The sequence below is a fragment of the Carassius gibelio genome, chromosome B22, assembly GCF_023724105.1.
Source record: "Carassius gibelio isolate Cgi1373 ecotype wild population from Czech Republic chromosome B22, carGib1.2-hapl.c, whole genome shotgun sequence".
NCBI classification, from domain to species: domain Eukaryota; kingdom Metazoa; phylum Chordata; class Actinopteri; order Cypriniformes; family Cyprinidae; genus Carassius; species Carassius gibelio.
In genome coordinates this window covers 25,047,239-25,061,065 of record NC_068417.1, presented here as the reverse complement: position 1 = coordinate 25,061,065, position 13,827 = coordinate 25,047,239, and the positions used below count along the sequence as shown (strand labels likewise).

At 37.8% G+C, this 13,827-nt stretch overlaps 2 protein-coding genes across 2 annotated transcripts; one reads left to right on the top strand and one right to left on the bottom strand.

Moving 5' to 3' along the window:
• The first annotated feature begins 432 nt into the window (after nucleotides 1-432).
• Nucleotides 433-3,175, top strand: LOC127987057 (podocin-like). The gene is made up of 8 exons (XM_052589334.1): nucleotides 433-857; nucleotides 936-1,039; nucleotides 1,153-1,225; nucleotides 1,533-1,615; nucleotides 2,095-2,298; nucleotides 2,373-2,428; nucleotides 2,508-2,586; nucleotides 2,672-3,175. Exons 1-8 carry the CDS (start codon nucleotides 563-565, stop codon nucleotides 2,936-2,938), a joined length of 1,161 nt encoding a protein of 386 aa, XP_052445294.1. The 5' UTR covers nucleotides 433-562; the 3' UTR covers nucleotides 2,939-3,175.
• Nucleotides 3,176-5,030: 1,855 nt separating this feature from the next.
• axdnd1 (axonemal dynein light chain domain containing 1) lies at nucleotides 5,031-13,444 on the bottom strand. Its single transcript, XM_052589335.1, has 25 exons — nucleotides 13,010-13,444; nucleotides 11,972-12,144; nucleotides 11,798-11,901; nucleotides 11,640-11,717; nucleotides 11,462-11,554; nucleotides 11,329-11,385; nucleotides 10,777-10,885; nucleotides 10,298-10,419; nucleotides 10,077-10,217; nucleotides 9,890-9,994; nucleotides 9,139-9,259; nucleotides 8,941-9,042; nucleotides 8,692-8,858; nucleotides 8,547-8,616; nucleotides 8,231-8,465; nucleotides 7,932-8,148; nucleotides 7,614-7,707; nucleotides 7,085-7,272; nucleotides 6,906-6,996; nucleotides 6,713-6,814; nucleotides 6,527-6,628; nucleotides 6,311-6,424; nucleotides 6,141-6,232; nucleotides 5,486-5,616; nucleotides 5,031-5,216 (listed from the first exon to the last, which is right to left on the bottom strand). Exons 1-25 carry the CDS (start codon nucleotides 13,095-13,097, stop codon nucleotides 5,098-5,100), a joined length of 3,015 nt encoding a protein of 1,004 aa, XP_052445295.1. The 5' UTR covers nucleotides 13,098-13,444; the 3' UTR covers nucleotides 5,031-5,097.
• Between the last annotated feature and the right edge of the window lie 383 nt (nucleotides 13,445-13,827).

Here is a 13,827-nt window from a genome sequence, read left to right as displayed (position 1 = left end):
AACCAATTATCTTTCTTATTAATAAACTTAATAACACTATGAATGGTGTTTAACAAAACATTTTGCTTTGCTTTTTAATTGAAGTATTTGCCGTTTACAACACTATAGGTGAAGGTGAATGTTAAATAACTTTGTTACAAACATTACATTTTCCCCAGATTTACCCAAAATAACCATTGTCGTTCCATTCAAATATATTTATCACATATTTACTAAAAAATAAATATTAGATAGATAGATAGATAGATAGATAGATAGATAGATAGATAGATAGATAGATAGATAGATAGATAGATGTTCAATCTAAATTCAAATCATTATTATCAATAAAACATATAGAGGACATTCAGAGAACATGCCATGCAGTTCAATTTTTAGTAACACGTTATGTTCCATTCAGCGCCTCTGTGTAGGATGTAACCACTGTGAAAAATTCATTAGAAGAGTGCAAACACTCCCCTGTCATCATACGAACCTGCAGAGGCCTACAGAGATACTCCCTGTTCAGACCCACAGACGTCCCCAGGAGCAGACCAAGACACCAGAGGAACCCTCACGACAGATGCTTCTAATGAGCGAAGCCGTGATGGAGAAATCTACGCATTCTGCAAGATCTGGACAGGAAAAGCAGGAGCCATCGCCTTCTGCTAAAGAGAGGAAAACCAAAGCCCCCAAATCCGTGAAGCTCCAAGAGCCCCGCAAAAGAAAAGAAAAACCAGAAGAGGAAAGAGGTGAAGCCAGAGAGGCTCAAATCATCTCCAGCAGCACTGTTGTTAACGTAGACAGTGTAAGGGAACGAATAAAAGAAGATCGAGAGGAGTTATTGGGATTATTGGAGACTGACGGGCTTGGGGAAGGTAAGTGTGGAGAAGAAAACACCTCAGAAAAGATGGAGAACCTATAGTATATTCTTCTCTCTTACATTTTCTCCAAAGCCTTGAAGAAGAGATACCTTGGAATTTGTGAGATGCTTCTCATAGTTTTGGTCCTGTCTGTGGTGATCTTCTTCTTTCCTGTTTCCATATGGTTCTGTGTGAAGGTATGCTTTCAATTTATGGGATTATATATTAGAAACAAATATGTATTTGGTAACTGTGTTCAGATCCCGAAACTTTAATTTATTATGTATAAAATTGTGTATATGTACTGTAGATCGTGAAAGAACATGAGAGAGCCGTGAAATTTCGATTGGGGCATCTACTTCAGAAGAGACCACGCGGCCCTGGTACAGTTTCATTTACATATTAACACTTTTACAGTTAGCAAGGTTCTAGTTATTATTTTATGTGAAGAATGAACAATTTTGAATACAAATGTAATATATTTTTACTATTTGATTTTTGTTATATTTAAATATTAATTTATAATTCTTAAAGTTATATTAAAATTTCAAAGGCAATATAATTTTTTTTATTGATATACGAATGCATTTAATGTTATTTTAGTATGTTAATATTAAGAAGAAATCTTTTGAACATTTTCGTAATCTATGTATTTCGGCTTTAATAGATGCATGTTTTATTTTGCTGCAGGACTGATGTTTTATCTCCCATTTTTGGATGTGTGCCATATTGTCGACATTCGTCTGCAAATACTGAAGATCCTTCCTCACGCGGTAATTTCTTTGCTTTCAAAGTAACAAAAAACTAAACAAAAAATTCACAACTCACAAACAGTTTTATTGAGTATTTGTCCGCTGTTAACTTTTTCTGAAAGATGTTTTGTTTTTGCTGAACAATCGATATATTGCAATCCTTCTGTCGCTCACAGTCTCCCTTTCATTCCTGTAAAAAAATTAATTACTACTAAGGTCTCTGTATAAGCAGCATTGTATTTTCTGAGATGAGTCATTTAATGAAGTGCACTGTAAAAAGCTGACTGCGACAAATACTATCTCCCTTACACAAGGATGTGTGACATAAACATAAGGGTGGCAACAGGTCGAAGACTAGCCCTATCAAAACATCCACCCTTAGGACTCTAGATATGGCTTCGGAACTTTAAATGCAAGTAAAACATATTTAACTGCTGAGAAAATTGCAAGTCTTAAAAACTATAAGACACGTCTTCACCAACATGTGATTGTATCCTCAGGTGGTGACCAAAGATCTGGTGTGTACCGAAGTGAGCGCGGTGTGTTACTATCGTATCGAGAATGTGTCTGTGTGTTATTCCTCCCTCGCTGGCGTCCCCGATGTGCTGCAGGCTCTGACCCAGGTCTCTGTCAGAGAGATACTGGCCCATCATGCCTTCACTGACATTTTGCTGGACCGCAAACGGATGGCCCGGGAGATTCAGGTAGGCCTCGACAGATATGACACCTCATGAGGGCTTGAAACAAGACGTCTACTAAGTTTCCATGTGTTGGGCAGGTCAGTTTAGATTCGGTAACCTGCAGGTGGGGTATCAAAGTGGAGAGAGCAGAAATGTAAGTACATAGAACAGATGAGCCTCCAAAAGTCGTCACATTACGGGACTTAAAACATACTATGTGCACACTGTTGCAGAGAAGAAATTAGTCTTCCACCTGAGCTGCAACACAACTTCGCGGTGGAGGCCGAAGCGAGACGTCAGGCAAAAGTCAAAGTAAGGCCGTCTGTACAAAAATGGGATTTGAACCCACAACCTTCCAGTTTCCAAACCAGCTGTTTAACCACTATGCTTTGCACAGGTGATCTCTGCAGAAGGAGAAAAGGTGGCTTGTGAGGCTTTGAAGGCCTCTGTAGAGTCTCTCTCTGGTTCTCCACTGGTGGTGCACCTTCGACTCCTGCAGCTCCTCAACAATCTGCGCTCCGAGCAGCCTGCTGTGGTCCTCAACATACCTTCTGATGTCCTGACTCAATCCATCGACCTCACCAGTTTGACCAGACCTGCCAATCAAGGTCCGACTGCAGGTGACGGCTCAGATGATGCAAACAAAGACTCGCCCATGATGTAAAGACAGCATGGCTATCAATGTTTACTTAAAGTTCCATATGACGCATTTTACATAGACAACTTACTGATACACTACAGTATTTACCTTTGCTCCATCTGATTCTCACTTTAACTTAATCTTTATAAATACTAAACATTTACACTGTTAAAGCTGCAGTCTGTAACTTTTATAACTGCATGCGTCTTGAAGAAGAGCACTGCAGCCGGAGCTACTTCTCTTTATTTAGCTACTCTGCAGTGGGTCTAAAATAGTCTACAGTGTTGGGGAAAGTTACTTTTAAAAGTAATGCTAACACCCTAAAAAAGTAACTAATTATGTTACTTAGTTAATTTTATGGAAAGTAATGTGTTGTGCAAATCTGGCCAGTGCTGGCTTGTTTGTTTTTAATTATAAAAAGTTATATTTGTAACAAATGTAAATGCACTTTCACACCAAAAAGTGAAAGGAGTAAGCCTCAAGCTGAAGGAAAAGTAAATTCACATCCATACAGTAGAATGCAGGAGAGGAAGGTTCAACACTCCTTGACAATAGAAAACAAAACAATGAACCACAAATGTTAGTTTATCAGGTCATTTTTGTTTATTAGTATGGTTGAACTGGATCATCAAAGGTCAGCAGCAAAGAGACTGGATAATTAAATAGGATTAAATCATAGACTGTAATAAACTGAATTAAATACATAATTGTTATTGTTTTATGTAACAAGTGTAATTATTGCAGGTTTGCATTATTTACATTTACATTTAATCATTTAGCAGATGCTTTTATCCAAAGCGACATACAAATGAGAACAACAGAAGCAATCAGACCAACAAGAGAACAACAACAGTATACAAGTGCCATGACAAGTCTCAGTTAGTCTAGAACAGAACACATAGCCAGGTTTTTTTTTTTTTTTTTTTTTTAAGAATATGATAGACAAGAAAAGGTAAGTACTAGTATTAGTTGGTTAAGTACTGGCAAATTAAGTACTGAAAATGAGTAAAGACTCAGCTGTACGAATTGAGATTGGGAGGTCATTCCACCAGCTGGGCGCAGTCCAGGAAAAGGTCTGTGAGAGTGATTTTGAACTTCTTTGGGATGGCACCACAAGACGTTGTTCACTTGCAGAGCGCAAACTTCTGGAGGGCACATAGGATTTAACCAGTGAGTTTAGGTCTGTTGGTGCCGTGCCAGTGGTCGTCTTGTAGGCAAGCATCAGTACCTTGAATTTGATGCGAGCGGCTACTGGTAGCCAGTGTAACCTGATGAGGAGAGGAGTAACGTGTGCTTTTTTTGGCTCATTGAAGACATCCCTCGCTGCTGTATTCTGGATCATTTGCTTAGGCTTGACAGTACATGCAGGAAGGCCCACCAGGAGAGCTTTACAATAGTCAAGTCTGGAGAGAACAAGAGCTTGGACAAGAAGTTGGGTGGCTTGCTCTGACAGGAAGGGTCTAATCTTCCTAATGCTGTATAAGGCAAACCTGTAGGACCAGGTCGTTGTAGCAATATGGTCTGTGAAGCTAAACTGATGATCCATCACAACTCCTAGGTTTCTGGCATTTCATATATTATATTCTGCATTTCACCGTTTGGAATAATTTTGATCAATACAGAATCTTTTCTTTTTTTTTGCGAGTAAGAAGAATTAATGCATGTTCACATTTAGTCTAGAACTACAGTAATATCACGTTCACAGAGTGCATACAAAGCCTCTGTACTTCCGATTTCTCTCAGCATGGGGACCAGAGACCTTTGAGTAAATTCATGGGAAACAAAGTAACTGGTGTTTGTTTTCTAAATTAAAAAGTAATGCGTTACTTTACTTGGAAAAAAGTAATCTAATTCTGTAACTTGCGTTACTGGTAACACGTTACCCCCAACACTGATAGTATGAATATGAAAAATTATTATAGGTGTAGCGTAGTGATTCAGAATAAGCTAAAAACACGGTTTGGAAAATGGATTCATGATGTACTCGCTTTTTAAGTGAATTTTGTAAATTGTGAATACTAAAGAAAGTTACAGACTGAAGCTTTAAATGTAATCTTTAACAAATCTCAAAATGAATTTTAGTGTTATGATATGTGCAATACAAATACACTTCAAATACAGATGTGTCTACACTTTATTATTTTGCCCAACATGAGCTCCATGAGCTGGGTGTTTATTCCCATTTAGCGTTTTTTGGTGCCCCTGGACAGTTTCGGGCTGGCTTCAGGTTTCTGACTTCTCGTTTTGGCTTCAGACGGGGTGCTGGGGGCCTTGTGTGTGGGTGCAATGTTCTTCTTGCTCGCTGTAAATAAATATGATCAGAGATTAGAAACGGATCAGTTCATACTGTATTTACATTTTTTTAAAAAAAGATTTCACAACAGGTTCGAGTTGAATTTGCCAAGTTGACCAACAGAAAAGCTGCTGGATTTGAAAGTGGCTTGTTTGAGTGGTGCTTCATACAAGTCATTGACTACTTCACTGCCTCATACAAGCATTATCATTCAATACTGACAATACACAACAGACAATAGAACGTATTGCCGGCAAATTTTTGAAGGAAAAACTTACACTTGGTCTCCACACTGGGCTGAGCCTGTAGCTGCCTCTCCAGATCTTGTATCTTGTCCAGAGCTGCCTGTAGGTCTTCCTCTGCCTTTAGTGCTCGTACCTCCATGCTGATAGCTCGCGTCTCTACATCCCTGGACAATACAGCTTATATGGAGACCACTACAGATCTGATTAAACGATTAGTTTAATTCTAGAATAAATAAGTTCCTGATAACTTACTAAACCCCATATCATCCAAGATTTTCGTGTCTTTCTTTCTACAGTTGAAAAGAAATTGAGGTTTGCGAGGAACATATTCCAGGGTTTTTCTCCATATAGTGGACTTCAACAGGGACCAACAGGTTGAAGGTCCGAATTGCAGTTTCATTGCAGCTTCAAAGGGCTTTTCTTAGAAAATGACAATCATTTCACTAGATGAGACCCTTATTCCTTGGCTGGGATTGTGTACAGTCCTTTCAAGACCATCAACCTGTTGGTCCGTGGTGAAGTCAACTATATGGAAAAAAATCATGGAATGTTTTCCTCAAAAACCTTATTTTCTCTTCAGCTGAAGAAAGAAATACATGAACATCTTGGATGACATGGGAGTGAGAAAATTACATATATTTTTTTATTCTGGAATTGAATAGAAGTAAATGTTACTTCTGATACTTACAGAAGCTCTTGCTGAAGAGTTCTCACTGTTTCTAATGCATCGAAGGCTTCCTTGGCATTTTTAGTGTGAGGGGATACCACAAGTTCTTCAGTCTGGAAAATAATAAGAAAAGGTTTATGCCTTACTCTCTGTAGATGGTAAACTGATGGAGATGGTTTCAGCCAACTCACCCCTGTAAGTTCGACAGTGTCCTCTCCTAAGTTCTTCTCAGTGATATTGCCATCATAACCAACTAGCTTCATGACTGAGTCATTTTTGTCATGTCTACTGGCCTTTTCTTGCCCCTGAGGAGGATTTGGTTTATTTATTTGGTGTTAATCTATGTAACCAAACTAGCTATATGGCTAGCAAGCTAATAGCTTGTATGGAAGAAAAATATTAGTTACATATTCATCAGCACTTTGGATAGAATAAGGCCCAGTGGCGTCTTCTATGGTCAAGGGTTCCTCTTCATCTTCTTTGGTAGGTTCTTCTGGTTGTTGCTCAAGCTAAGAAGATATACAAGAAAGTTACTCACATTCTGCACAAGCATAGCTGTATCCTACCAGAGAGCCTTTGCTGATGTCGCTCACTGGCTGCGGTACAATTTTTCCAGAAAGCTGCAGGTCCACAGGGCTTCCCTTCACATCTGACAGTAGTATTCGACAGGCCTCCACCCACTCGCCACACTCTTTCTGAACAAACACAATCCATGGCATTACAGGTGAGAAGTGAATTTAAAAAGAGTAAACCTTGGTTGAGAAGATCGGAGGGTTTGTAAAGCACCTGAAGTTTAGCAAGTTGGTAGAGCTCATTCTCTGTGTCATTCTGAGTTGAGCTCTTCCGGATTGCCTCCTCCACAATAGCCTGACAAGAACTGCAGGACAATTTGTGTAAAGAATTATAAGCAAAAGAATAAGCAGTTCAGGTATATCCTCTTGATGCATTGCGTTTAATGAGATCACCTTGTGATGTACTTGGAGAAATAGTCAAGTTTCCCAGAGAGGTTCCTGGCATCCTCCTCCAGCTTCTGAACAGACACGTCCACAATGGTGTTTAATTCAGGCGTTGGAAGATTCGGTTCTTGGACTGGCACCATCAGTAGCAGAAGGTCCACCATCCACCGAATCAACTTGGTGTGAAGAGAAGTGACCTGATAACACATGATGAGATCATCATTCATGGCATGGACCTTGGGTCGAATTGTGGTTAAACATCCCTGAACCAGGAAATCAAAAAAATGTCAAAATGTCCTTGGCTGCATCTCCCAAAAGACTCGTAAGCAGAAGTAGATCATAGAGACCACCGGTTCTAATGGTTTCTACAATAAACTTAGACTTACTGCATTTGGTAAATGCAGGTGTCCTGTCCTAAGCCATGAGAGATGCTAATTTTATTTGGATCTAAACTCTGTAGGAGGATGACCTCCATGAACAGGAGTGGACATCCCTGACTAAGGGAATGCAAGAAACGTTATGCAGTCCTGGGTTGTACCTCCTCATGAAGTCTCAAATTTTCACAGTTGAAAAAGTTTTCTTGAGAGAACCGGAACTCCTTCATTGCCTTTAAGACATCATCCATTTCAATCCTGTCACAGATACAAACAGGGAAATTGGACATGGTTTAACCACAAACATGAATCAAGTCCTATATGTCTTGTGTATTTTGTATCAAGTTTCTGCCCATGTTTCTGAGGGTCCATTTTGTTTAGGATGCTACCTTAAAATGCAGCCATCAATGTTGGCAGTAGACAAGGTGTCTCACTAGGTTTTGCAAGATAGCTATAATGTTTGATCCTTGCATCTGTCTTACTTGGTGTGGGGTTTCTTTTTAACCCTGTCCCGTTCTGACTGTGTGCTGTCCACTAGTTGGAGAGCCTCCTTAGACAGATTCATCAAGTTGCCAAGAGTTCCCTCCAACTTGAGCCAATCACCCAAAGTCTGCTCCTCTGGAAGTCCACTCAAGGACTTTAATCTTCTTGACCAGAACTCCATATTTTCAATAAGCTGCATTAGGGTTGCATGGATCCCTGCAAAAACAGCCAAGAGCTGATATATCTATTAGAGAAACCAAACAAGACTATGTGAGGAACTAAAGAGCTTGGTTCTCACCACTTTCTCCACTAATACGGATTCCCAGTTGGTTCTGGAGCTCTGTAATGGCCTTCGCAAGCTCCCTCATGGCCTCCTGGCCTTTAGGTGGCCCACCATCTGGATCAGGGTGTCTCCTAAACAGCTGGAGACAAATCTCAATCCAGGACTCTTGAAGGTTTGTTAGCATTTCAAGTGTTTCCTGACCAGACACTAGGTCCACTCCTCCATATCGCTCACACTGCTGTGTCAACACCTGTAGGTGGATAGAGATAGCTAAAATTTTTACATTGAAAGTGGAAAGTAGAGTAAGAAATAAATAAAAAAGATTGCTAACCTTTGACCATTGCTTCAGGTCTTGGGACAGCTCATCTTCTGAAGACTTGTCAACGTTTGTAGAAGGGTTCCTTATGAACCATATCAGAGCAAAGTTAATGAAGAAATAACTAAAATACAAAGAAAAAAGTATTTCCTTTACTGACCTTGATTTGTCTTCATAAAACTTGTGCCACTTGGCAATGTTAGCACGGACACATTCTATGGTCTTGCGCTGCTTGCTTTCAGCCTCTCTGAGGTTCTCCATGAAGGTGGTCAGTTTATCTTTCCACTGGTCAGTCAATTCCATGATGTGAGAAACATCCTCAGAGTCCTGTAAAAAAAAATAACATGGAACTAACATTACTCTACATGTCAATGTCTTGACAGGATGAGATATTAGGTATTTTAAGTACCTTTGCTGTTAGGAGAACAGTAAAATGATCTGCAGTCTTGGCCCAGGTCTGCTCATTAATATGTAGCCGTCTGACCAGATGAAGTTTATTTATCTTTATTATCTGAAAGAAATATGTGAGATATTTAGACCCAAATATTAGAAATTCTTTAAAAATAAAGTCAGAAGTGAATTGTCAAGCAGAATGCCACAAAGTCACCTTGACTGCAAGACTATAGGTGGCTTTTCTCCAGAGGTCCCTTTCTTCATATAGCTGAGACATCTGTCCTTCAAGCCTCCTTCGCTGCAGCTCATAAAGCTCATGGTACTCTGCTACAATACTGCAGAAAATTCATTTTATTTAAACCAAACTGATATAATGTTACAATGAATAGTATTAAATACAATGAGTCTGTATTAAACACTAGGGGCCAGATTTACTAACAGCTTGTGCCAGTGCAAACCGTCTTTAATACTGTCAGGACATACTAAAGATGCACAGTAAAGAATTATTACTGAAAAGGTGTGGACAGTTATTTTGGTGCCTGAACTTATTGAATATTAATTTGTAGGATTCTCCCTTTCAGACGAAAAATTTATGGGAGGAGAGTATTACAATTAATCACGCAACGCAATTTACTAACGTTTGCACTCATCAAAGTACTGGTATTTGCGCCATTATTTAACGCCCCAAAAAAGCATGTCTTAAATTTTGCGCCTGTGTTGTAAGTAGATCACCTGCACCTGATGAGCATCAGCTCTGCTTATTTCCAAAAACGCTTAATTACGCTGAGTTTAGTAGCCTATATCACATTGGTCAATATGTAAATGAGATGTTGCGTCTGTGTTCTTTAATTTGCGTATTGTCAGTAAATCACCCTCAGAAATGTCCATGTCCATCGTAATTGCCCTCTAGTTCTAATTTGCCGTTTAGTAAATCTGGCCCTATGTTTAAGTATTATTTCACACACTTTGCATTGCGTTGCGACTCCTCCAGGGCTTTAGCGAGCTCCTCTTTGGCTTTCTCTGCCTCTTTGGACACATTCTCATCATGTTCTTTCATAGCACTCAGTTCCCTTTCACAGGTCAAATATACACAAGGTTAGAACGAACACAAATCACACTCAGTTGACCATTTAGAAGTTGTAACCAGCTTACAAATTAAGCTTCGCAATGGAGCTTTTGAAGTGAATGATTTCTTCAGTGAGCCGGCGGTCTAGAGCCTTCTGCGCTAAGGTTTCTGTGTGCAGACCCTTCACCTGCCGCGGGATACGGTCAAGTAGAGCCACGTACCTCTCCCTGGACAAGTGGAAGAGGAAGTGAGGTCACTCTCTAATGGAAACCCAGAGAAAAAAAGCAGGTAAAACTGTGATGCAGACCTGATCTTGGCGAGGAGCTGTCCTCTCTCGGCACATTCGACGCTGACCTGGCGGATTAGCTCGTGGAAGACTATGTTGTAGATGTTCTGCTCGATTTGAACCAGCTCCAGTAAATTTTCAATCTGAAATATGAGAAATGTTCTATAAAGATACACTTTTGTATCATTTTAAATCATTATATTTAGTCATAATTGTATAAATCATTACTGTTAGCAAGCCAACCTACATAAATCTAAATAAAAAAATTTTTTTACGGTATTTATTTACTTTTTTACCCTCAAAAATCCTTAAAAACTAACCTGCAAGAGTTTGATAGTGGCATTTTGGTGACTGTACAGTTATTTTAGTTTTGTAAATTATCATTGTAAAGCATTACATTTAGTCATAATTGTGAAAATCATTAGTGTAAATATACCAACCTATGAGAATCTGAATGGTACTTTATTAATTTACTGACTGATTGTATTTTTATAACTAACCTGTGAGAGTTCGGTTAGCTCTTGAAACTCTTGATTGACACCTGCTTTTTCCAACATTTTGTCCATCACTTTCATTAACTGTACCACCTCAAGACGGCCGCTGGGTTTCCTAGAGGTTGTGTAGACAATATTATAAATATTAATATTAATAATTTTAAAGAAAAAGAAAGAAAGAAAGTGGTTGTTTAGAAACTATAAACTATTATAAATATTGATAATATTAATGCTATTAATAATATTTTAAATAAATAACTTAGACATACATATAGCTTCCTAGTGGAAATATTTTATAAATAAAATGTAAATATTATATTATAAATATTTAGAATACAATATTTATAAATATACTTTTATGAATTGATAAATATTATATTTGATATAAAAATATGCTTATATTATTAATAATTTGAAATGAATAAATATTTGGTTTCTTTGTGGTTGTTTAAAAATATACATATTTATATTATTAATTTTTTTTATCAAAGAACTAGACATACAGACATGGACAGATACTGTAGATAGATAGATTATATATTGTAGACTACAACTCACATTGATGGAAAGACTCTTAGTTTCTGTTTGTCATCTTCTAGGAGAACTGTGAATTTGCTATAAAAGAACAAAAAAAGCAACTTGTTTAGCTGTAGAACAAGACGGATGTTCTTACAGACCAAAGCAGACTTACTCATCATAGCACTGCAGTCCTTTGAGGCCTTTGTTTTTTATGATGTGATATTCTTCCGGGATTAATGTTTCCAGTGAATTCACGTCCTTCAACCCAAAAACCCCCCCACAAAGTTTCAACATACAAAAAGATATAAAGAACTTAGCACCAAATTTAAGTTATTCTCCTATCACTTGCATTTTGATCTCCCTGAGCGGGGCTTCGTTCAGTCATTGGTGGGAGAGGCAATCGAGCATCACAGAGGAAGGATATGTCTCTGTCCAGATTCAAACAAACACAGTGAGCTAGAAAATGTCTCAGTATCTTGTATATAAATGTATAAGGATTCATTCCAACCTTCCAGCTCCAGTCAGAGAGGTAGGCTGGTTAAGAAAGTATTGGTATTTCTTGCGTCTAGCTGGATGGTGCCACACTGCATCGGTGCGATGTATTAAACAAACCTGGGAGGAGAGGTAAAAAGAGATGATTGAGTTACTAGAAACAATTTGAGAAAGAAAAGGTGGCACAGACCTTGAAGTCCTTGGGAGTTTTGGTTAATCTGAGGGGTCCGAGTCTGTCTTGAGGACAGGTGGTGGATCTTAAAGTTGCGAGGAGCTCGTCTGGAATTAAATCATCACGCATTTGCAGGCTGCTTCTGTCTTTTACAGGTGTCCTCTCTCTCACCTGAGGAAGCTCGGCCACCACTAGACAGAGGAATCACATAAAAACATAACCTATGTAAGACAGAGACATTAAATAGACACCAAAATATTAAATATATTTTGTAGATTTAAAATATAATGTGTGTGTGTGTGTGTGTGTAAAAAAGATGGTAATAAATACATCTAGATGTGGCATTAATATATATTTAACAAATATTCAGTGAATGAATGAATGAAATCAATGTAGTAAATGATGTGGAATAATAAATAAACAAAATATTAAGATGAATTAAGAAAACAAAGTTGGTGATTAGGCATAAATAAATAAACGTAAAAAAATAGAAGAAAGCCTTTGTGATGTGGCACATATAAATAAATGTTAAGAATAAAAAAAATAAAAAAATCTCCATACTCTGTGAATAAATAAGAAAGAAAGAAAGAAAGAAAGAAAGGTGGTGACTTTTGGCCTGAAAATTAATATTAAGAATAATATAATTGTATAAGATGAAGAACAAAATTGGTGCAACTTTCATAAATAAATTAATTAAAGTAAACAAGTATAATAGAAGAAAGGGTTTGTAATGTGGCATTCATAAGAATAACAAATAAACTGGGTAAATAAATAAATGGGCTATTAAGAATAACAAAGATTAAAGTTGGCGATATGAAAGAAAATAAAGAAAGAAAATAAAAAAGAAATAAAGGTGGTGATTTTTACCATGAAACAAAATAGAAAAAGTTAAATCAGTAACGTTAGGCTATTAAGGGTGCTGAACATTACTAATAACAAAGAATACTAGAAGTTGAAATGGAACAAATAAATGTTAAGAATAAAGTTGATGATGCATCTTTAAGAGCTTGAGCTGAACAAAGAAGCCGGTGAGAGTTGTTGTTGTTGTTGTCTCACCGTCCGCAGCGCTGGATCTCCTCGTCCTGCGGCTCTCCGGCGTCGTTCGCTCCGCGGGAGACGCGCTGCAGCTGACGGACACCGACATACTCACACCGTCTAAACTCGCTGCTGGACACTGTTCACGTGTGAGGAACCGCGGAAAAGACGCAAAGGCGCTACAACATTCAACTTTCTGCCGTGGCGCTCCAGATAACGCATAAAGTTTGGCTACTGTCTACGCGCGACCTGCTAACTCACTCCAAAACACGGATAATTAAAGTTGGTTGTCATGGACGCGTCGCGTCACTACGTCACTCTCCCCAGTTACAGAATCTCACGCGAAAGAGAGACTGCTCCATGAACACTAACTAGATTTCCTTTATCACTTCCATACGTCGATTCCCGTAGTAGTTAAACGAATCCTTTTTAAATATTCATAAGTTGTCTTATTAATAATTTAGCGGTTCAGTGATGCAATGGCAGCCAAACAAATGAGTTTTGACGGTGTAACGTTACAGCTTGGAGAAGTGCTGGTTTCTTGTTATGATTACCTCAAACTTAAATGATTAATATCATCCTTGATAAAAAAAAAAAAAAGAAAAAAAAAAGCTGAAATAAAATAAAACAATAAAAAAAAAAAAATATATATATATATATATATATATATATAAATAAAAATAAAAAAATTAAACTTAGAATGTTTGTCCTGGATATAGCCCATTAAAGTTAAAGTAGTCTTCCAAAATTACTAAACCCTGATATAAAAATAAAGCTATACAGAAAAGAAAAAGTAATAAAAATGATAAAAGCACATTACAAAATTAATAAAAGATAAA

What these genes read in the sequence shown, in the direction of transcription:
- LOC127987057 (XM_052589334.1), top strand. Translation starts at nt 563, where the DNA reads ATGCTTCTAATGAGCGAAGCCGTGATGGAGAAATCTACGCATTCTGCA. An exon ending in CCATATGGTTCTGTGTGAAG is followed by an intron (nt 1,040 to 1,152) that starts GTATGCTTTCAA and finishes TATGTACTGTAG; the next exon opens with ATCGTGAAAGAACATGAGAG. An exon ending in GACGTCAGGCAAAAGTCAAA is followed by an intron (nt 2,587 to 2,671) that starts GTAAGGCCGTCT and finishes TGCTTTGCACAG; the next exon opens with GTGATCTCTGCAGAAGGAGA.
- axdnd1 (XM_052589335.1), bottom strand. Translation starts at nt 13,097, where the DNA reads ATGTCGGTGTCCGTCAGCTGCAGCGCGTCTCCCGCGGAGCGAACGACG. An exon ending in GGACTGCAGTGCTATGATGA is followed by an intron (nt 11,386 to 11,461) that starts GTAAGTCTGCTT and finishes GTTCTTTTATAG; the next exon opens with CAAATTCACAGTTCTCCTAG. An exon ending in ACACTGTCGAACTTACAGGG is followed by an intron (nt 6,233 to 6,310) that starts GTGAGTTGGCTG and finishes ATTATTTTCCAG; the next exon opens with ACTGAAGAACTTGTGGTATC.